Source organism: Sciurus carolinensis, chromosome 19, assembly GCF_902686445.1.
Source record: "Sciurus carolinensis chromosome 19, mSciCar1.2, whole genome shotgun sequence".
Lineage (NCBI taxonomy): Eukaryota > Metazoa > Chordata > Mammalia > Rodentia > Sciuridae > Sciurus > Sciurus carolinensis.
In genome coordinates, this window is record NC_062231.1 from 13,418,017 (window position 1) to 13,442,527 (window position 24,511).

The 24,511-nt window shown below is 39.4% G+C and overlaps 1 protein-coding gene across 1 annotated transcript in view; it reads right to left on the reverse strand.

Annotated features, from left to right (window-relative positions):
- Syn2 (synapsin II) overlaps window positions 1-19,455 on the reverse strand; it is a 159,305-nt gene extending 139,850 nt beyond the window's left edge. The window contains exon 1 of the mRNA XM_047534630.1: window positions 18,887-19,455. Coding sequence (XP_047390586.1) covers window positions 18,887-19,266 — 380 coding nt within the window. The 5' untranslated portion in view covers window positions 19,267-19,455. The remainder of the gene's footprint in view (window positions 1-18,886) is intronic.
- Between the last annotated feature and the right edge of the window lie 5,056 nt (window positions 19,456-24,511).

Consider the following 24,511-nt stretch of genomic DNA (forward strand, 5'->3'; position numbering starts at 1 on the left):
AGTACCTGGTATGTAGCAGGCATCCAATAACCAGCAGTTCCTTTCTTCCTGTATGTGAATTACAGCCCACTCTGCTCAAGTTTCTTATAAAAGCATTTGAAATTTAAAACACTGACAATATGAAGTTGCTATGGACTCAATGTTTGTCTACTCTCAAATCCGTATGCCAAAACCCTAATATCCAATTGTGATGGAGGTGGGGCCTTTGGAGAGTCGTTAGTTTAGAGAAGGTCATGAGTGTAGAATCCCCAGGATGGGTTTGGTGTCTTAGTAAGATGAAGAAACCATAGCTTTCTCTCTCCACCATGTGAGGACACAGCAAGAAGGTACTGTCTACAAGCCAAGAAGACAGACCTTACTAGAACCAGATCATGCTAGCACCCTGAACTCAGACTTCGAGCCTCCAGAACTTTGAGAAATAAATGTCTATTGTTTGAACCACCCAGTCCATGGTCTTTGTTATAGAAACATGAGCTGACTGAGACACTGTATTGGTGAGAAACTCTCATACATTGCTAGTGGGAGTGTAAATTCTCTCTGTAAAACTGGTACTACCTACTATGGTTATATATATGCCGTAAAACCCAGTAAATTCCACTCCAACAGAAATAAGAGATTATACTCACCAAAACACATGCACAAGAATTGTATATAGCAGGGCTGGGGATGTAGCTGAGTGGTAAAACACTTGACCCTGGGTTCAATCCCCAGTGCCACAAAAAAATTTAAAAAAAAAAACCTTGAATTGGTCATGGCATCATGATTCATCATAGTCCCAAACTAGGAACAATTTAAGTATCCAGCAACAGCAGAATAAATAAATTACAGATTAGATACATTGTGGTGTAGTCATACAATGAAATACAAGTCAGCAGTGAAAAAAATAAACTAATGCTACCTAAAAGAAACTAGATGAATCTCATGAACATGTCAAACTAAAGAACCAGACACAAAAGATGTTATATTTTATGATTCCACTTATACTAAGTTCAAAAACAGACAAAATTAATATATGGTAAAGGAAATCAAAATAGGTGTTACTTGTTGAAGGAGAAATAATGATTAAAAGTTTAGCAGGTGCTGATATTGTTATATATCTTGACTGGGGTCATACTTTGTACTTTGTGAAAACTCATCAGGCTATATAATTATTATTTCTGAACTTTTATGTATGTAAATTTTATACTTCAATTTTTAAAAAATTTACAGAGCAAACAAACCTCTGAGAGAACAGAATGAGAGTCATAAGCTCCCAGAGTTCCTTTAGCCTAGGACCATGTTCTCTGACACCAATGTATCCTCCTTCTCCACTGCTGAGGTTCTATTTCAAGTTTCTGGTACTCTGTAGAAGGACAACAAAAACCTGCTCCTAACTGGTCTGTACAGCTACACAAGTTCTTTCTCACAGCTACAAGTTCTTTCTCATCCCCATTTTCTACACTGTCTCCCCTTAAACTTTCCTAAGCATGACAATGGTCAAGTCAGACCCTTGAACAAAACCATCACTTTTTTCCAGAGACCACAGGGTAAAGAAAAAACCTCTAATCTTTGCATTCAAGGTTCTCCTTAACAGATTTCAGGATCAATCCATGATCCTTCCTTATCTTGATTTGCTGCCTCAATCAAACATAACAAATCAAATAAGACATGGCCCATGCTTTGGCTTTCTCTTTTCACTGACCTATAGGAAATGGACTTGGGCAGAAAGTCGCTATCTGTTTGCTAATGTGATGAAAAGCTAACAAAGTCTGTGTACTCCCCAAAGCTACCTCTCTATCCTCCATCCTTCCTCATTATTTCCTTGAGGCTGTGGGATAATATTTTACAAACTTCAATTTCATCCTCAAATGATAAGGACTGGTTGCAAAATATAAAGAACAGAGCTGGCTCCTGGCAAATAATAAAAGTACTTTCATCCCTCTATTTGGTGGGTCTCCTATATGATAGTGGTGACAACAGTTTTTTTATTTATATAGTGCTTGAGAGTTTACAGAGCACTTTACTTACCTGCTTTATTTCAATTAAATCTCAGAAGAGCCCTAGAAAAGAGGCATTCTCACCCACATTTACATATAAGGACATTGAGACTCAGGTGAACAAGAAGGTTTCCTTCCAGTTCTCACATTCCTGGGACTCTGCAATAGAAGAGGTTTATTTCTGACAGCTGTCTACCACTCTTCTGAGCATCTCTCTAGATCTCCAGCATTAGGTGTGTATTCCAGCCCTGTGGGTATTGTGGTTATGACCTCCAACATGCTGAGTCAGAGTGTACCTTATTTACCCTCCTATGGTAATAATATTCCAGAGGAAAGTGAAGTAAAAATGGTTGATGGATAACAAATTGGAAATAAACTTACAGGGAACCTTTTACAGATATCACAATATAACAATATCTATCAAAAACTACATATTTCATCATAATCTTTCAACAAGTTGTTCCTCGCCTAAAAATAGAGAATATTATGCAATAGTGGGAAAAACTAGAAGTTAACACAGTTCTCTAATAGATAATTGAAGAAATCATGGTGCATCAGCCACAAAAAAAATGCCACTATTAAGACTATGTAAATACAATTATTTCGCAAAATTAAGAAGATATTTATAAGAAAAATGAAATAATAACTACACTACAATCACAATTATGTAAAATATGTTTGTGTTTGGACAAATATTGGAAAAGAATATGGAAAAATGTTAAAGCAGCTGCCCTGTATGGTAAAATTATGAGAGAAACATTTTCTATTTAAAACTTCCTTTAACCATGTTGACCTAGCAATAAATCACACTTCCCCACATTGTTTATTTAATTCCTTGTCTCCCCACTGAACTAAAAGCTTTGTGAAGACAAGACAATGTCTCCTGTGCTCAGCATTATAGCACCAATTCCTTTTGGAGAGTTCATGAAAAATGAATGAAATCATGGGAAACCTCAAAATAAACACCGCCTCAGGGGGAGAGGAGGTGGATCATTAAAACAAACAAAGGCTCATCTCTGTGTGTCTGCTTCTAGGATTTAACTATGGGAAAACCAAGTCAGTCTACAGAAGAAACTCTGAGGAGTCTTTCTTCCTTCAAAGCTACTGCCAAGATCTTCGCTCCTACAGGGTCTGGAGAAAAGCACAGTATCTTGAGTGGCCATGGCAGCTAGGAGCTCCCAAGACTTCCAGGTAACACCAGGAGTCAGAGGAGCAGGAGCTTTAGCAAGTCCCCACCCGAAACTCATTTTTAAATACCAGAACCTTCCATGTAACAGATGGAATTAATGGGGAAAGACAAGGATGTAGAAAAGGGGCCACATTTTTTAAAAAGAGGCTTAAAAACCAAATCAGCAAAGAACAGTCTTTTTAGTAGAAACTTAGGTCTGATGCCACCCAAAGTTCTGGCTAAGAAATAAATTTTGAGGTACAAAGAAAAATAAGAAGCTTGAAAGGAATTGAGTTCTTGAAAGTAAATCCCCTTTCTTGACAACTTAAAATCATTGAGATATACCAGAGGCAGCAGAAGGACTCCTCAGTCATTAAACTATTATAAGCATTAACAAAACACACAGGGGAAGAAGAGACAATCTTTTAAGTTATTTTTCAACCAACCTACACAACACATGTCACAAACCAGACAGGATCTTTCCAGTTTAAGCAATTTCTTATCCATCCTTGGTGATTTTATGCAAAAGCATCATCAATAGACTAATGCAGAGTTCAAAAAGGAGTTCAGCTGAACAAAGAAAGGAGCATTAAGTAAGGAGAAAAAGGCATAAAGAGTCCAGATTTTAGATGGAGCTCTACCTATTTCAGTATTGTAGCTTTATGCAAATCACAACTCTCTGTGACTTGGTTTCCTAATATAAATAAGAAATTATACCAAGGCATCACAAGGTTGAGGTGACTATTAAATGAGATGATACACAAAGTCAAGATACATAACAAATTGTAAAGTTTTACTTAAAACATATGAACTTACTGCAAAATCACAAATGCTACAGTTTTCTTCCAAGGTCACAGTTCAGTCCATGTTTTCAACTAAAACTGACTACATAAGTCATCTGGAGGCTACAGGAAAATCAGTCTTACTCCACTTTGCCAAGTCAACTAATAATTTATTCTTTCAAAGAGTAGAATTTTCAAGCAGGTAGGGAAGTTTTTGTACTTTCCATTTCTGTCTATGAAAATGCAAAAACATGCAAAAGGATTGCAGTGGTCATTCACAACTCATAGTGGAGCTACAATTAACTCAACCTACTGAAAACTAAGGGCAAGGAAACAGGGCTGCCAACAGCAACTTGGCCTATATCTTCCAAGAACCTGCCAATTTCAAATTTTCAGTCTCATCATCTCCAATCACCAAAATCTCCCCCAAATTTCAGCATCTAAAAAATCTTCCAGACTATTTCTTATACTGGAAGATGAGACTTCATGTCACAATTCTGTTTCAAAAATATGTCCACTTCTGGAATGGGTCCCAGGTCCTAAGACACACGTCCATGGACAGAAAATAAGAGGCACCAGTGGGAAGAAAAGGCACAGAAAACAAAATTCACTATTTCCACAGCTATGACCAGAACCAGCAGTCCTGATTCTAGAGAAAACTGATTTTCCCCCCAACTTCTTACTCTAATAACTAGGAAAACTGCCCATGGTCATACTCAAGAGGAAATTAAATGGAGACTTCTTCCTCATATCTACTCTCCACTCCAACAGTTGCTATAGCCCATACCCTCTACTGGAATCCTCTGTATATGTTACAGTATGCAAAGTCCTTCCATAGTTATCTTGCGAAGAAAGGAGGGCAGGTACTATTTCTCCAATTTTAAGGATGAGGAAATTGTGATTCAGAGAAGAGCAGTAGCAACTTCCCAAGGCCTAAATTAAACCAGTCTTAACCTTCCCATAACCACAGTCCATGGCACCATCCCATCAGCTTTTTGTGTCAGAATCTAGCAGTTTCTGTAAGAGATTCCCAGGTAGTACCAAAGTGAAATAATTGAGCTAGATGCTCTTGAAAAACAAATAAGTCTAGAAAATGGTCTGAATTGATATTTTTGTCCACTAAAACAAGTTTCCAACCAGATTAGCTAGTTACCTAGCTCTACAACACCTCAGACTCACTCCAGGAAGCCCATAGAAATATACACATTGTCAAAGTCTTCAAAGCCTGCGTCCTGATCCTGACTCCATTACTTCCTGGCTACTGGAGTGTGGGTAATCCTCTTCTTCCTCAGATCTTAATTCCTTCATTAAGTAAAATGAGAATAATATTAATTTACTGTCTGGAGAATTAAATGAAGCATGGATGTGACAGTGCTCAAAGTATAAAGTTTCCACAAATAAGCCAGCTTAAGAACATCTTCCTTGGAGAGTGTTTCAAAACACAGGTAATCAGTGTTTTCTAAACTATGTCCAAAAAGCTACTCCAACAAAAATTAAGAAATATTCACCAAGGTTTGTTCTATTTTTCAAAATTATTTTTGTCATGGAAACCTGTCTACAAACCTGTCTACAAATTATATGACCTGACTTGAAGTCTCCTATAAATACATTCTCATGTTGTAAGTTGTCTTAAAGCTGCTATGAAAATCTGCTTGACATGGTAGAGTATTTATCGAACATCTCTCATATGCCAGTCATAATGTTGGACATTTTCAATGTTTATTTCAATTGATTCTTGTAAGAATATTCTAAGATACTTTGTCTGCCTTTTATAGATGAAGAATCAGAAGTTCACAGGGAATAAGAAATAGCCCAAGGTCAAACATGTTCCTGTAACACTGAGGAAAAGAAACACCAAGGTGTTCAGGCAAGGAGAAATCTGGAACATTGTTATCCAGAGATTACAGAGCATGATGGTTAGGAGAATGGACACTGGAGCTGGACTCCCCACTTCAAATCCTGTAAGCTTTAGAGTCCTTGTTTGTAAAATTAGGTTAATAGTAATTACTTCATAACCTACTACATGACTTAATAAATCCACTTAAACTAGTGCCTGCCTCTAACATAGTACATGATCAATACATTACATATTATCATAACTGGGTCCACCCCACTTGTCTAAATTTCTTTTGCTCTTATCTCTAAAATCTGTTCTATATACACCTTAATCATTACTGTTATACTTTTGCTCTTTCTCTTCCTTTTAACTGAAAGGTCTTTCTCCTTCCTCACTAATCTAAATCCCACTCATCCTGCAAATCCCAGCTCAGATTTTCCCTTTCTGTGAGACATATCCTGACTTCTCCAGTCCAGTGTCTTCTTCTATCTCTGAACCACTTTATACTGTCAAACAGTCCCACCTTTACACGTCATTCAATTTCTAAAGACCACTCAATTTATAAGGGCCTCTAAAGTTCTAAAGACAGAAAACTTGGCTGATATCCCTAATTTTTGAAAGAGAAACTGAGGCTTCAAGAATTCAATTTCATATGATGATACCAAACATTAGTTGGCACAGTACAGACTTCAACCCAGATGTTTTAATTGTTTGCAATGCTCTTTCCACTTTATTACCCTAATTTTCCCTCCTTTGAGATTCTGTATGCATTCTCCAAATTGAAAGCATACATTCTATAATTATCTGACTCCAAGTATTTCACTGGTTTCATAGCCTCCACAGCAACTAACACAGTGGAGTTACTAGTTGTTGGTGGAATGATTAGTTCATCAATCTTTCGTTGGTGCCCTTTTATCCAGCAGTTAAAATGTTAGTGGGCACACACTCTTGTAGAACTTAAAGCTATTTATCAAAAAGAGATAAGGACCAAAAAGGGTAAAATACTTGTACAACTTGCATCAGAAGTTCCAAAAAAGAAAGAACTCACTCTACATCACCAGAACTTATGAGTATAAAAGAAAAACAGTTTGAAGCTGTGTTGTCATTATTATTAAAAATCCTCCAAGGATTCAAGTTCACAGTAGAGAAAGGTGACCTCAAATTTCCTCCCACAAAGTCCAAGCCTCTATATGTAGGATTAAATCATGCTGGCATTATTGGATAAAGTTGTGAGGCCCCTTGTACAGAGAAACAGATAAGAGGTACATAGCTGGAAAAGGACTGGGGTTGTGCTTGAGAGGACTGAAATGAAAGAATGGTCCTAGACAGGAAGAAAAAAAAACAGACCTAAAACGTGAGAAAGGGTCAAGTAAACAAAGACATCTCAGTGTTGAGGCTGAGAGAAAAAAAGCAGAAAATAGCTCTTCTCCAGAAAGAGCAAGCAAACACAGGGTGTTTATGCACCCCAAAAAAGGGGGCATAAATTAGAGATAGGCAGAACAGATACCTCATCAGCTCTGCATAAGGGAAGGTGTAGGAAATTCTAATCTAGTAGCAATAATTAATGCTTTTATACTACTTTATATTTTATAAAAAGATTTTATATACACCACCTGTTGTTGACTAGTCACTTTAGTTAATGTAGCTATTGTTTGCTTACATTTCTAAAGAACTAGAGAGTTTCTTTTGCTCATCACTGATATTTTCATGAGTCACTCACTTATTGGTTTAACAGTAATTTCTGCAAATTTTCTTTTTTCTACCAAATGCTGGGGATGCTGAAATAAAGTTAAAGTCATTGCCTTCAAGGGGATCTTAGCATTGTTGAAGGTGGGGCAATGGGGCAGACAGACAAAAAAAAGCTCATTATAATTAGTGAGTTAATTGCTAAGATAGGTACCAAGTATATCATGGGTTCTAACATATACTGAAAGAATTTAAGGAGGATAATGTCTAGCCTTGACTCTAAGTGAGTCAACAACTGCAATTAAAAATTATATATGCATATTTTTAAAATAACTTTTATTGTGAATATTTAAGTTGTGCAACATCATGCTCTGGGATGCATGTATAGTAAAATGGTTATGATAGTGAAGGAATTAACATATCCATCATCTCACTTAGTCACCCATTCTCTCTCACTGTGGCAAGAGCAGTTATCTTCTCATTTAGCAAATCCTGAATACAATACACTAGTAACTATCATCCTCCTGTTGTACATGATATTTCTTGACTGGATCATCCTGTATCTTTGCTATTTTCTACTATATTTTATAAAGGTCAAATATACAGATAGAAAATAAAACAGTGGTTATCAGGATGAGGAGAGGGGCAGGAAATGGGAATATACAGGCCAAAGGATAGAAAGCAACAACTAAACTAAGTCTTCAAGATTATCCAGAATTATCCAGGCAAAGACACAGGTGAAAAAAAACCCTTTCAGGTATTAGTAGTAGCCACAGTATAGTTATACTCTTAGTAGTCTGTTATGGCTATATCAAAATGGGGGGCGATCAAGGAAAGACATGCCTAAGGAGGTAAGCAGAGTCAGATCATGAAGGCTTTCTTTCACCATTTGTCAATCACAGAGCTGACCTGATTCTCCAAAACTCTACCATTATATTGTTAACAATAATTAAAGTCTTATTTTCAAGGAAACAAATATATCATTTGTGATGGTTCTGAAGAGCCCATGTAGATCAGAAAATTAAGCAATTTCCACATTATACTTGAGAGAACAGGAAAAAGCTGTGTGGAAGAAGGCACACAAAACTTTGATAAGCGTAAAAGCAAAGCAATAATCCAAAGGAATTTCTTCTCTTATGAAATAAACAGCTTTGGTGGCCCAAGATTAGACTTTCACAAGGAGGGGAATTTTCTCTCACTGTGGACATGGCAAGAAGGCAGGGTTAACTTCAGAAAAAAATGGCTCCTTAAGAGCCAGGTCAATATAGGATAGAAAAGGGAAACTCAGTCCTGGGTTTATTCCCTTTGCCCTTGCTGTGCTCAGAGCTGCTGTGAACCAAATATTACTTTTTAGTATTACTGGCTGCCATGGCTTTCTCTCATTCAGAAAGAAATCTTTCAAGAATTATGATTTGGAGTATTTGAAAATTAGCACTTAATTTATCTTTCATAGAGGATAAAAGTTAACATTCTAATGCTTCTATTTGAAGAGAATAAGGATAACTAATATAGCATAGACCTCAAATTGTAGGATACTTCTTTCTCCATTGTTCCTTTTCTCATTCTCTGAATCTCTCTGCTCAACTCAAGAAAGCAAAGACTTGTTGACCTCAAACTATGTGTCAGGCTTCCACTTGGTGTTGGGAATACAAATATAAATAAAACATTAATCCTTTCCTCAAACTCACTATCTTGTGGGGGAGGCATACAAATAAGCAGGTCACTGTGCTGAGTCCAATGATAAAACACTCACAGGATTGAAAGAGGGTCTGCAGGGGGTATATAGTCCCAATAAAATCTAGGCATTGGTAGAAGGATTTCTGAAAAAGTAAACATCTATCTCAATCTCAAAACAGATATGAATTTAGTTGAGAAAAGGAAGGAAAAAAGAACAAAGACAATTACAGCAGTAGTAGATAGCATAAGCAAGGGCAAGGAGGAGGAATTCCATAATGTGTGTACAAACAGCAAACAGTTCAGGATTACTAGAAAAATAAGTCTAGGGATTGGTATGATTAGAAGGTGGCTGGGGAAGAAAGTAGGGGTCAAATCACTCAAAGGGCATGAATTTACCTATAGAACACGGGAAACTATTTGAAAACTTTAAGCAAAGAGTGTCAAATTTGCCTTTTAAGTATTTTGTTTAGCTTATTAAGTGGAAGTCACAAAGAGGCTTGCAGAAGTACTGTGTGAAATCCAATGAGACCTGGGAATAGGCAACCACTGGTGTCCCAGTAGAGAATGAATATGAGAAGAGCTGAAATACAGAGGAAAATAAATTGTATTAATATATAATGATCAAATGAGCAGTGAGTTACCTTTAACCAACCAGATGGAAATGTCCAGAGGGAAACTGAACATATATCTGGAAATCAAGACAGATTTATGGGTTTAAAAGTAAAGAGATAGGAACAGATTACATTTAGGAGATAACTGACATCTTGAGAATAGATGGGCCAGTGACAGTAAATGGAGGGGAAAAGGAAATGAGCAGAAAATGGTCCCCTCAGTAACATCTACATTTAATGAGGCAGGTAAAAGAACTTCAAGAGGAGAGTGTTCAGTAGCCAAGGGACTTTCAAAGGGAAGATAAATAGTGTCAAATGCATCAATGAAGGTATAGACTGGCATCTTCCTCTGGATTTAGCAATTAGGTTCCCCAACAAGAACAATTTCAGTATTAGAGAGAGACAAAATCCAAGGTCAGAGGAAAAGGACAAATACAGGATAAGGAAGTAGAGACAACACTGACAATTCTCTTTCACATTTGGAAGTGATTAAGAAGGTAAGGAGAACAGGGCTGGTGGCTCATGCCTGTAATTCTAGCAGCTCAGGAGGCCAAGGCAGTAGAATTTCAAGTTTAAGGGCAGCCTCAGCAACTTAGCAAGACCGTTTCAAAATAAAAAATAAAAATAAAAAGGGCTTGGGATGTGGCTCAGTGTAGAGTTCCCCTGGGTTCAATACCTGATATGCAAATTTTAAAAAAGGTTGGGGAAGGAGGAGGAGGTTGTTGTTAGAAGCAGTTTTTCACTTATTTAGGTATACAGATGGAACAACCAGTAGAAGAAACAATCAGTAGAAAGTGACAGCATGAACAGAAGGAAAAAGGAATGAAATTTACAGCAAGGGATGGAAAAGGCAGGAGGGGATGGGTCTTTTTAAATAAGCAGCACTCTCATCCATTGAAAATGCAATAAGGAATGCCAGTATGAGGATAAGACAGAAGCAGCAGGGCACAGTGGTGCACACCTGTAATCCCAGCAACTCGGAAGGCTGAGGCAGGAAGATCACAAGTCAGAGGCCAGCCTGTGCAACTTGGCAAGACCCTGTCTCAAAATGTAAAAGTAAATAGATACATAAAAATAAATAAACGTAGTTGTAAATAAATGTAATGAACAACATGTGTTAGAGAAAAATGTTAAGAAGAACATTAACTTCATAAGATCTGTGGATACTTTTTTAAAAAATACATATTCTAAAAGCAATGTGAAAGATAGGCTGGATAGGAAAACTGCAGGCATCGTCTTCCAAAGGCATCCTGTATATTCCTCTCTTCTTTCACATCCCTTTTAGCCATTCTTCCTTTATTAGTCACAAATAGAACTGAACTTGAGCAATTTTAGAATTTATGTAATTCATTAAATAAAGATTCGTGTGGTTCTGCCCCTGTTAAATATAGCTGTTAAATGATGATGTTTCTTTCTTAAAAAAAGAAAAAGAAAAAAAAACTAAATTATATTGCCTTTAAAAAAATTTTTTTAAAAGCCTCCAATGACACTGTCTTTGAGCAAATGGCCCTCAATTTAAGCAAAAAGAAAAAAAAAAAGATTTTCTCTTTGAAGTGGGCAAAATTAAACAATCACCTGCACAACAAAATTTGGAAAACTCAAAAAAATGGGACCAAAACAGGTTGGGTATCTGATATTGGAAACAGAGAAGGACACATCAGGAACTATGGCTCTTTAGCTTACTTATATGAAGTGCTTTCCTAAGATTTTATTTTTTTAAATTCTCATAACATTTTTTGAGACTTACATATTGCTATCAGTGTTTTACAGATAACTAATTTTAAAAAAATATTTTAGTTGACATAATAACTTTATTCATTTATTTTTATGTGGTACTGAGGATTGAACCCAGTGCCTCACATGTGCTAGGTAAGCACTCTACCACTGAGCCACAACTCCAGCTCAATTTTTGTCTGTCGTATTTTAGAACCTAAAACAATGTCTGGCTCATAGTAGGCCCCCAGTGAAAATTTGTCAAATGGGGGAAAGAAAAAGTTCAGAGACATTATATAAGAAAAGTCAGATGGCTAATAGTGGACCAGATCTTCACCCTAGGTCTTTTGACCCTCAATCCTGTATTGTCACATTGTTTCATGTTGCTGAAGAAGAGAAGAAAAGGATAAGGTGACTGAATATAATCTTAATCTACTTTACACCTTTCAGTGAACTTGTCAACATTTCAGAAATGCCTGCTATCAAGATATGAACACCAGAGCCTGTGTCATGGTCATAGTCATGCTGCATGGGCATGCCTAGAGTCCAGGAACTGTAGGATCTGCTCAGTTTATTCTCTCCATAGGACACTTGCCTTTTTCTAAGCTACCTCCTCCTAATGCACTGAAGCAGTATTTACAGAACAGGAAAGTCTTCTAGATCATCCTCTCCTCTCTCTCTAAAGAGATATTATAGCCTTCTGGTCCCCAACTGCACCTATGTAGGAAGCTAAAACAAATGCCACCCAGTGAATATGCAGAGGGTCTCACTCACAAGATTTAGAGTTGCCCACACAGTGGGAGTGTCATGAAACACACACACACACACACAAATCCATGATGTAATCCTCCATCCTGCAGGCACTGTATTTAACCATGCCCTCAGTATATATGGTTGGATATCATCTTGAAAATTTTGTGTATATCAACTTTGTGTAAACTCAGTAATTTTAATAGTATGTAGGGAGTACATACTATTTAAATGAATCCCATGGTAAGTATATTTACAAGAGAAACAATCTTTTTTATGAGAAAAACTGTGACCTAATCTCAGCTACTTTGGAGGCTGAGTCAAAAGAATCATAAGTTCAAGGTCAGTCTGGGCAATTAGTGATATCCTGTCTCAAAATAAAATTAAGAGAAAAAAAAAGAACTGTCACATGATTTTTCTGTTGGAGAATTTAGCTTTATTTTTTTCTTTTTCAAATAATCTGGGTTCAGATCCAGACACTTCAGTTTAATAGTTGGCTAATCTTGCACAAGGGACTACTTTTCTGAGTCTGTCATCTATGAAATAGATATTCAACCTACTGCTCAGGATCACTATGAAGATAAAATGAGACTGTAAAGCAGGAATTGAGAAATAAATACCATTCAACATATGTATGCAAAAGATCTTGGGTCTATCAGGGAAAGAATAACTAAACTAAAAATCCCCAACTCTCATCCTTGATGAGGAAACACACAGCAGACTCTATTTCCAAGATAACACATGGTAGCAACATTGAAAGAAAGTGGTATGAATGGAAAGTACTCAAATGTAAGCTTTTCGTTCAAGGGAATGTTTAATCATGTACTGACATATACAGGAATAATGACATAGGAAGAAATTACAGAGCGAAAGTTTTCAAAAAAATATGACACAAAACTGTTCCACAGAAATAATGTAGTACTAGAAAGAATCTTAGAGAGTCTGTTTCAATCCTCTCATTTAACAGATTTTAGAAAAGTTTAAGGATGCAAAGTGGTTTACCTAGGAATATGCACTGGCACATTCTTATGGGCGACTTCAAACTATGACATTTCTATTCCCCAGAATAACCTATCTCTATGCTCCCATAATGCCTTATACATACTTATTATCGTGTTATGTTAAAATCCTGTTTAAAACTATCCTCTTACCACCTGGCGTGGTGGTGCATGCCTTTAATCCAGGAAACTCAGGAGGCTGAGGTGGGAGCATGACAAGTTTAAGGACAGTCTCAACAAATTGGAGATGCCCTAAGCAACTTAACGAAATCCTCAAAATAAAAAATAAAAAAGGGCTAGCTCAGTGGTCATGGAAGGGCCATGGAAGGGAAGATTCCATTATACTAGGCTGCTGCTCAACTTATTCTTATATCCCTAGCACTTGGCTTGTGTTAAGATGCTCAACTGCACTGAACCATAATCCAGTTAAAACTGTTTTGTAAATCTGAGGGAAATACACGCATTTCCTATTTTGACTTTCCATTCCTTTTAGCCAAGCAACGTACTAAAAATACTAATGTTAGTATAGAAATGGGTTCCTGAAAAGAATATCATTATTATAGCATAGTTCTGATTAGAATGTTGGATTTGGGGTGGGAGAGTACCAGTGATTGAACCCAGGGATGCTTAACCACTGAGCCACATACCCCACCCTTTTTATTTTTTGTTTTGAGACAGGGTCTTGCTAAGTTGCTTAAGGCCTAGCTAAGGTGATCCTCCTGCCTCAGCCTCCCGAATCTCTGGGATTACAGGTGCGCACCACACTACCCAGCAGATTGTTGGATTTTAATGACTGGTTTTCTAAGAGTCTCTAGACCACTTTGAAATGATCTATGCTGAAACAATAATAGCCCAAATAACAAACAGTATAATTGCTGGTGTGGCTACAGTGTGATATGTTCAGGCTTTTCTTTTTTAAGCACTTACTAGAAACTCCACAATGAGCCTTTAAAAGAAGCAGACGAAAACAGTATTTTTAAGTAGAAAAGGGACTAAATTGAGAATCTGAGTAACTTAAGAAGCTTGAATTGGAGTCAGAAGATATAAATTTTTATTCCCATTCTCTTGCTAACTTCTTATTTGACCTTGGACAAATTATTCCATTCTCTGGGTTAGATGATCATTCAGGTTCCTTTAAGTTTAATGCTATAATTACATAAGCAAAAGTCTCCATCAGTTCTTGAGAGTCAGGAATGGAAAAAGATAAAAGTAAGGAAATAGAAGACAGGCAGTAAAAATGGGTGGATACCATGTTATCAAAAGGGGAAAAAAGGCTTAGTGGAGAGAGTGAAGTTCTAGATTCTAGTTCTGGGTGTGCTCTAACTAGCTGAATCACCTTGAATAAGTCACTTCCCTTCTTCAGACCAAGATTTCCCCATTTAGAAAGCAACCCAGATGACCTTCCAGTTATAACCCCAGAATTCTAAAGTATAAACTACTGCTGCTATAACAATGAAACTTTAAGAAGCCCACCCCCCATCCTCTTTGAGTTTTTCCTCCATATCCAATCCAAGTATTTTTCTAGAGTCACTCATAAGCACTGGTCCAAAAGGACCACTGTACTTCGAATTCTCTATTCTTCATAAAATACCCAAAGATTGATCAGAAAAAAAAAATGGCAACAGGTCCTGCCTACATAATGTATCAATTCAGTCTCTTTTCTGCCACTGTATTTTCTTTATGCTACCAACTATCTGAACTGAGTCAAATCTATCTCTGTTGACTCAAATTTCTTCAAGGTTCAGTTCAAATCTCACTTCTGCCATGAAGACTTTTACTCCCACTCTTTTAAACTTCTCTCTCTTTTAAACTTCTACAGAATTTTACTACTATTACAAAGAGTTAATGAGATTTGTAGTGTTTATACTAACATCTGGCTTATAAAAACTGCTCAATAAATGACAGTAGTTGATGTTGTTCCCATGCCGTTAGCACTAATCACATATCCTTCAGTTTGATGCATCTCAAATGAATGATTATGAATCACCTGGAGATCTTATACAAGTATAAATTCCAATTCAAAAGATGTGAGGTGGAACCTGAAAGGGTGTAGTTCAAAAAGATCCTGGTTGACACCAATGTCATTGGTCAAGGATCACAATTTGAACACATGGGTAATTTCTAGTAAACTTTTAAAAAATTTGTATTTATCTTATCTACCCACCTGAAGAGTAAGCTCTTAGAAGTTGGATACTATTTCCCATTTTTCTTAGCAAATGTACCTTATATAGAAAAGATGTTCAATGAACATCTGTTGATTTATCACATATGCTGTCTCTAGGTAATCAAGAGTGCCTATGTTATACTGATTTTCAAATAAAACACTGAAATGTACCAGATTGAAAAGCTAATTTGGTCACTGGGGTCAGAAGCAATGGAATGGAGGCTGAGGAGAATCTGAAAGAAAACTTACCTCTTTGCCAGTGAGAAGATTAAAACAAAAAAATAATAAAGACATACTCAAATAGGTACCAGTTCCTTGTTTAAGCATAAAGATTATTAAAGTGCAATCCTAATTGCATTTCATATTTAGAAACAAAACTTAAGAGAAGACATACGTTTTCTGATGATACAAAAATACTAATAATGAATAACATAATGAATCCGACTTCATTTTTTAGTGGCGCGTTTGCGTTTCTCAATGATCCTTTAGTGTGCAATTAATCTAAATATCTCAAGCAACATGAAAATATTCCAAGCAAAAGAAAAAGAGAGAAACACCCTTCAATTTTCCCATCAACCTAGTCAGTAGTAAGGTCTCCAAATTACATTGCCCACAATTACATTAATAGAAATTCAAAGAAATCTGCTATGTAATAAGGATGTTCTCAGAGGGTGCCTATTTTAAGCCTTTCTTTTAAATCTTCAATTATTTAGATGCTTGTTAAAACCCTCTGTATTTTAGCATTCTATAATTCTGGTAGGATCAATATTCTTAAATTCTACTGGGAGATTACACTCTCACTCCCTATTTAAACACCACGAAAATGATACTGGGTATATATGACACCTGCTTAGTGAATACTACCTAAGTGGCTTAAACTGTGAGACAAATTTACCAAAATTAGCCTTCTGAGCCAAAAACACCTTTGTATGTAAGGTACTGTGCTTGTCATAAGCAGGCACCTGTTCCTTAATTCATAGAGATCTTTCAATAAAACCACTCATCAATATTTAACTGAGTTGTTTTTAACAAATTAAGACATATGTTAGAAGACGACAAACTGCAATTCTGGGAATTGTTATTAAGCACAAAAACACAGAAGCACAGAACCACCATCAAGCACTAGATTCAAACTGAGCTTATGAGTTTTAATAAATCAATGTTATCACTTCAGAGAAAATCAGAAAGCAGCTGGGAGTCAGTCCACAGGAAAGTGACTTCTATTACTTCCATCAGAAGTCTAGTCTCCAGGGCAAGGCAAATTCTCTGCTTTATGCCAGGTACTCTTCCTAGAAATACTACTATAAAAGGAGAGTTGCATATCTCAATCCACTGAAGCATTTCAAACAAAACACAGATATATAGCAGCCTTATAGTACACATACAAAAAATTATCTACCTACCTCTGTGCACCTAACTAGCACTGAGACGCAAAAGAATAACTTCAACAAGATGAGAAATCAGGAGAAGATGAATAAGGGTTAGATTGTTACATAGAAAAATGAAAAATCAGTGTCATTCTCTTTTCTCCCTTTTTCCTGACCTTTCTTCAAAACTTATCTTTTGTGAATCTTTCTCCAGTAATTCCAACTCTAATTATTGAAACACTAGGCTCAACCAATAATTCTAGATTCCTTTTCATTAATTGTTTCATGAATCCATTTGTCTCCAAAATATGAGTATGAGTTCTCCAAAAGGGCCCCACATTGCTCATCCCCTAAAGAGAGCTTATTATTAACATTGCTAATAATAATATAATGATAGTGAGGCAATATAATATAATGGGGTAGCAACACTGGAGTCAAAACAGGCCTAAATTCAAATCCTGCCTCTACCATTTGCTGGCTACTTGACTATGAATATTTCACTTACCTTTTCCAAAGCTTAGTTTTACAGGTGAGAATCCAAAAGGATATTGTTATTGACCGTATCCTTAGGGTTCAGCACAGAATGGATGCTCAATAGAGCTTAGTTACCTTCCCTTCCCCCTTAATAAGCACTTGTTGATTTAAACTAAGAGCAATTCTCATATGGGGGTTGTCAATGGCACTGTAGTATTCTACTATACCTTCCCCATTACCCTTTTGCATGACCTCTATTTCCTGACAAAGGTCTTTCTACTCTACTGTTGAAGAGAAGAAGCCAATTACACAAGTCACCCAAAGGACTCTAGAATGGTCACATTAGCAGCCAGCAGGAGGGCATCTCCACATCTACATCTCATTTCTACCAGCTCACATACTCCCCCTCTCCCTGGGTCTTTCAATGAGAGAATGAGGGAGGAAAGCAGTGAAGCAGCCAAGAGGAAATGGAGATAAACAGCTCTGTGGTCCCTCTGTGCCTCCCTCTTGGGAGGAAGACTCAGGTCCAACCTCAACCCCTTTGAGAAAAAACAAACAAACCTTAAAAAACAAACCTTTCCTCATATTCCTAAGGAAGAAGCAATCCAGATTTCTGGTCCTTATTTCTTCAAGCCCTTTACTAGTCAATTTCACCATCCCACCATCCCAAAGGTCAACCTTCTGCTACATCAAAAAGATCCACTCTTAGCCTTAAATGTTCATTCATGCTTTTCCTAACTAGAGATAACAGTTTTCCCAGCCGTCACCATTCTAAGTTGGAAAAATACTACATATGCCTTTAAAAAAAAAAAAAGGAAAGGAAAAGAAAAACATCTTGAAGTTTCCCATCTACTGCATTAAGGCAGATCCTTTTATTGTGCACCTGTAAAAATCCAGAATATTTTATTTAGGTCTTCATCTTTCAGTTGGAAAAAGCCAGCAATCGCTTCCACCCCCCAACACACACACACACACACACACACACACACACTATTAAAAACAAAAACAAACCAAAAACCCATACATCCCTGCTGCACAAAATACAAGATTTTTATTCTTATTAAATAGACTTTATTAAACAGACTTCAACCAGACACGGAGGAAACCAGTCGGTGGACACCTGGGCTACTGCATCTGTGATTTGATCCACCTTGATGTAGATATTTGATATCAGTCTTCGAGGGTCCAGGTTTAAAAAAACAAATCACCATCACCACCACCCCACCCCAAGCCAATTTTCATTCCCAATTCACTGCTTGTTTCACAAAGTAGGACCTTTCTTATCGGTCTTTTAAAAATGGTCATCCTGGGACCATTTTCATTTGGGGCTTGTATGTGTCTCAGCTGTCAAGTCTGCCCCTTCCTTCTCCCAATCCCCCAAAGAACTATTTCTTAAGAGCCTTTCCCGTTGCAAAAAGTAGCTCCTCTTCTCTGTCTTGGGGAGGTGGGGTGGGGGGATCTGTAGCAACTGAGGAAGTCTTTTAACTCAGGATTCACCTGTCGGGGCTGATCAGCGCCCTCCCTCTCCCCCAACCGCACGCACGCGCGCACGCTCGTTGCCATCTCCCTGCTGCAGGACCACGCGGACCCACTTTGCACTGGTCTGAGCTGTGTCCTTGGGGACCACCCGGGACCTTCCTCTCCCCAGCCTGCGCCGCTCCCTGGGAGGCGCCGGTCACCTACCAGTCGGTGTGCGGCTCGTCGACGACCAGCAGCACCTTGGCCTTCCTGGCCGCTGCGGGCGCGGGTGCGGGCGCGTCCACCAGGCCGGCCGAGGCGGCCGTCTGCTTCACGGCTTGGGACAGCGAGCTGAAGAAGCTGCTGCCCACCGACGGCGCCGCCGCGGGTTGCGGGGCGGGCTGCGGCGCGGGCGCTGGGGCGGGCTGCGGCCTCCGTTCGGGGCCCGGTGAGGCGGCCGGGGTCGCCGACGAGGCCGAAGCCGCCCCCGAGGGTGGCGGCGGGGGCTGCTGCGGCTCGGGCCGCTGCAGGTCGGTCATGTAGCCATTGGGCAGGTTAGCGATGAAGCTGCTGTCCGACAGCCGGCGCCTCAGGAAGTTCATCATCTGGTTTGAGGGGCTGGGAGCACGCGGGGCGGCGGGGCCAGGAGGCGCGGAGGGAGGGCGAGGGGCGGAGGGCGAAGCTGAGGCGGCGGCTGAAGCAGCTGAAGCGGCTGAGGCGGCAAGAAGCTCGGTCGGCGGCGCGCGAGCCCAGCAGACAGCCGCGGCGCACTGGGCGGGCGAGCCCGGCAGCGCAAGGCTGGGCAAGAGGCGGGAGGCGGGAGGCGGGGCGGGGCTACGATTGGCTCCGCCCCGCGCCGCAGAGCCGGCCCCGCCCCCGCCCCGCCGCCCGCGCTGGGGGCACCTAGCCGCCTTCTCCTGCTCGCTCCCGGGACTTGGGGATTGGGAGAGCCAGGCCTCCCGCCACTTGAGCGTGACTGTGTGGAGAGGGCGTGGGAGCTAGTCCTCCCCGAAGGGAGGGAAGAGAGAGCTGAGAGTCCCCACCACCTTTTTTGGTTGGAGAGAAAAGAATCGTGTCCCAGCCGAGATGGAGGCGAAGAAAACCATCCCCACTCCCTTTGGAAGGAAGAGAGGTGTCAGCCTCCCTACCTTGAGGTGAGAAAAAGGAGCCATCCCCCTCGCGCGCGTGTGCGGACACACACACACACACACCGTAGTGAGAAAGAAAAGAACCACCTCCTTTCCCAAAGCTAGGGAGAAAATGTGCCATCTCCCCAACCCCCAGGTAAGGGAGAAAGGAATATTTCTCCCCCACTAACAAGGCACCCAGTATGGTGAGACAAAAAAGAACTACCCCTTCTTCCTCAACGCTGAGGAAGGACTTCTCCCTACCCCAAGAGGAGGGTCAAAACCACAGTGAGGGAGGTAAAGGTCTACCTCCTCTACTTTGAGGAGGCAGAGAGATAAATGGATCCTATCCAGTCTGTCTTGGAAGGAGCTATGACGTGCATTTTCAGTGGCCCAGCTAATACCTCAAACTTCTCTCCACCTCCTCACTGACCAGAGAGTGGAAGCCATGGGAAAGTTGGAAACCCTCTCTGCAAGACTCCACAAAGGGGATGGCTAAAACTCCCCACCTGCTTCTTTGACATGCATTGATGCACCCGATGCTGTTCAAAGATGTTTGGTTTTTCCAGTTCATTTATTGTTCAGACCTCTCTTGCCATCCACAAAGACTTTTCTGATTGTCACCTTCTATGTGCCTGGACTCTTAATCTTTTATGAACCTTGGATTTTACTTTCACCTCTCATGGTGTATATCTCATGGGATATATTTGTTCCCTGTGTTATACTAGAGCAGAACAGAGTAGATATGCTTTGCAAGTAGACGACCTAGAGTAATAAATGACCTTGGACAAATTACCCCTCTGAACCTCTTTTCCCCTGATGATAAAAATGGCATAAATAACCCTTTTCAAGGATGTTAGAGTAAATGAGATCATGTGTGTAAAACATCTGGTACATAGTGGATATTCTAGAAGGGGTGCCTAAATTATTATTATTTAAATTGACTCTCAGTAGGCATATACTAGGCTGGATAGAATCAGTAAGTAGCTTGTCACTAATATTGGCAGGCCATTCTTGCTTCCTACATCCCAGCTGGCACAGCTTGGGGCTTGGAGATGCACAATCCAGCTCTGAGTCAGTGTTTCAGAGGGGTGTGCAGTCAATTGTAATAATGCAGGGGGCTCCCCTGCTACCATGTCCCAGGTTCAGTGGTGGGAACAATTAGGAAGTGGTCCCTGAGTATCAAAAGTTTGCAATCTATGGGGAATAGAGGGGAACACAGAAACGATTCACCACAATAAGATGGGAGAGATGCCTTAGGTAGTCTAGGAGCACCAAGAAGGGAAGAATTCATTCTGTTCTTGAGGCTTGGGTCTTGAGGCATCTGTAAGAGTTTACCAGTAGAGAAGCAGAGGAAGTGCTCAAGTGAATACAGCAAGGAGGTATTGTAGCTGATGACTTCTCTAGAAATTTTCCCTCAATCCTCCAGGATGCACTTAGTGTTCCACATATTGGCATTGTTAAAGCTTCCGAAGAAATTATAATAAAATATTATGGTGACAATGTAAGCTTTTCAAGGATAAAACTGGGTCTTCATCATCCTTGACCCCAACATTAGTCACTGTACCTGACACATAGGTTGTGTGAGAGTTGAACTGTGTTCTTACCGAACTCAGTTCTTATCTATTGAAGAATAATACTGTTGTCACTAATAATTAAATGAACCTAATTTAATGCACTGTCCTTCCTAGAAGTATTTTTAGGAACTCAAAGGAATCTTTTCCAAAGGCATATATCTCTGATGGTAGAATGTCAGGCACTGTGTCGCTTCTGCTTTTTAGGTGACTGGGTTATCCTTTATATATAATTATATACAAAATTTGATAGATAGAAAATAGATTTTATTAAGCAATTCCCCCTTTAAGCTTGTAGTATATGTATATCTTTTTAATGAACCAATTAACAAACATGTTTTGAATGCCTAATTCACATGAAGTATTATGCTAGGGACTGGAGTGTAAAGGAGATTGAAAGATGAAGCAAACTCAAGTTCTTGCCTTAGGAAGACAATTCAGGCCTGGCGCAGTGGTGCACATCTATCAACCCAGCAACTCAAGATCACAAGTTTGAGTCTAGTCTCTGCCACTTGGTGGGACCCTGTCTCAAAATAAAAAGGACTGGGGAGGGAGCTCAACAGTAGAGCACCCCTGTGTTCAATCCTCAGTACTGCAAAAAAAAGAAGACAGTTTATAAAAACATGTGAGCACATAATTAGCAATAGCACAGCAGTGTGTGAGTGACCAGAAAGTGGAGCAGGCAGTGAGTGTTAAGGGAACCAGAGGAGGAAGAGATTGCAGGAACAGGAAATTTCATAGGGGAGTTCGGGCTCAGGCCTTGGAAAATGTGTAGAATTCAGAGAAGGCAACCAAGATGGAGGAGATAGCAAGAGCAAAGTCAGGACAGCTGGACTCACAAGTAATAAGACTATGTAGATCTACTCCTGGAAATTTTTTTCTTTTTGGTACTGGGGATTGAACCCAGGGCCTTCTGCATTTGAGACAAACACCCTACCAACTGAGCTATATCCCCAGCCCTACTCTTGGAAACTAAAACCCTTGTCCTTTTTGTTGCTTTTTTCCTTGAACTTTTGCCTGGCACCTGGCAGGTAGTATGTTCTCCAGTAGGGGAGGCTCAGAGAGACTGTATTTGTGTACTGAGGTGCCCTCTTATCCACAGTTTCGCAGTGGCACACATAATGCCAGTTACCTATGGTCAACTGCAGTCTGAAAACACTAAATGGAAAATTCCAGGAACAATTCATAAGCTTTGAGTTGTGCATCGTTCCAAGTAGTGTGATGAAATCTCCCACTGCCCTGTTTGGTCACAGAGGACGTGAATCATCCCTTCGTCTAGTGTGGATGTACCGGCCGCCCATTAGTCACTCAATGGCTGTCTCCATTATCCCATCAACAGTCATGGTACCATGGTGCTTGCGTTCAAGTGACCCTTGTTTTGCTTCATGACCCCCAAATTGCAAGAATAATGATGCTGGCCAAAGAGAAGATGCAAAGAGAAGCTGTAAAGTGCTTACTTTAAGTGAAAAGGTGAAAGTTCTCAATTTAATAAGGAAAGAAAAAAAATCATATGCCAAAATTCTAAGATCTACGGTATGGTTGGATATTTTGAGAGACCAGATTTGTACAACTTTTATTTTAGTATATTGTTATAATTGTTCAATTTTATTATTAGTTATTACTGTTAACCCCTTTCTGTGCCTAATTTATAAATTAGATTTTGTCATAGGTATGTCTGTTTAGGAAAAAATAGAGAGAGATTTCTGTGGTTTTAGGCATCACTTGGAGTCTTGAAGTATATTCCCTGCAGATAATGGAGGACTACTTTGTATGTTAATGCCATTAGTGTTCATCCAGCTTGTCTTTTTACACACACTTGAAAGTGAGGGGTTCTGTCTTCTGCTTCTCAGAATGATCTATAAAGCCAGATAAAGCATCTAACACAAATTAGTATCCCCATCATGGGAACTAGATCAGAATGTTCCCAGAGGATCGCTTTACTTAAGATTCCTTCATTAAAGCAATAGAGACTCACAAGATCATTTAAAAACTTATCAAGCTGGGAGCAATGGCACATGCCTACAGTCCCAGCAGCTTGGGAGACTGAGGCAGGAAGATCCCAAGTTTGAGGTCAACCTCTGCAACTTGGGGAAGCCCTAAGCAACTTAGTGAAACCCTGTCTCAAAATAAAAAATAAAAAGGGCTGGGAATGTAGCTCAGTGGTAAGGTGTCCTTGGGTTCAGTCCCCAGTGCCTCCAAAATTAAATAAATTAATATATGTGTGTGTGTGTGTGTGTGTGTGTGTGTGTGTATACACACACATATATCTCAAATATTCTTTTAATTACATTATTTTCTAGTAGATTTGGTTTTTTTAAGACTTTTAGGGGTTTTTTTAGTTGTTGATGAACCTTTACTTTTTTTTGTTTTTATGCAGTGCTGAGAATCAAACCCAGTGCCTCACACATGCTATGCAAGCACTCTACCACTGAGCCACAACCCTAGCCCTTTTAGTAGGTTTTAATAAGAATATTCTTGTGGAAGAACAGAATGTTTTCTCACTGGGCATAGGTGGTCATTGGTCAGTTTTGTATGATCAGAAGTTCTTCATCAGCAGGTACAACTGTAAATCACTTCTGCTCAAACCAAAATCCTCCTCCACATTCCCCTGGATCCTTGCCAAGAAGTGTGTTTGCATCCTGTACTTTATTATGAATGGTCCTGGGTTTTAACGAACTGTAATGGAAATCTTTCCTTCATCCATCCCTCTGGATCTTGGTCCCAGATTCAGGTAGAATATGGCACTGTTGGTCTTTTACCTGGAATTGAAGAGCGAACTGGGTTTGGATTCAGGAAATTCTACAAAATATAAAATTCTATCACTGTTAGGGTCTTTTCTTTCTATCTTCCTCTAAGACTAATAGGACTACCTAAGGAAGAAGGCATTTTTCCAGAGCAGTCAGCAGAGGTATCTTTCCCACCTCTCTTTCTTTATTCCTCAGTGACCTATGAAGCCAAGTGTTAGAATCTCAAAGGTCTCTCCCAGTTATGGAAGCCCAAGACTCTTTGAGGTCTTCCCTTGTGTAATCCTTATCTTACCCCTGAATCGTAAACACAGATAAATGTCTGGCAACTGTAGGTGAAAGAACCCCGCTAAAAGCAAGAACCAATTTAAATGCTTTGTCACCTTTCTGATTTCTCTTCCCCCA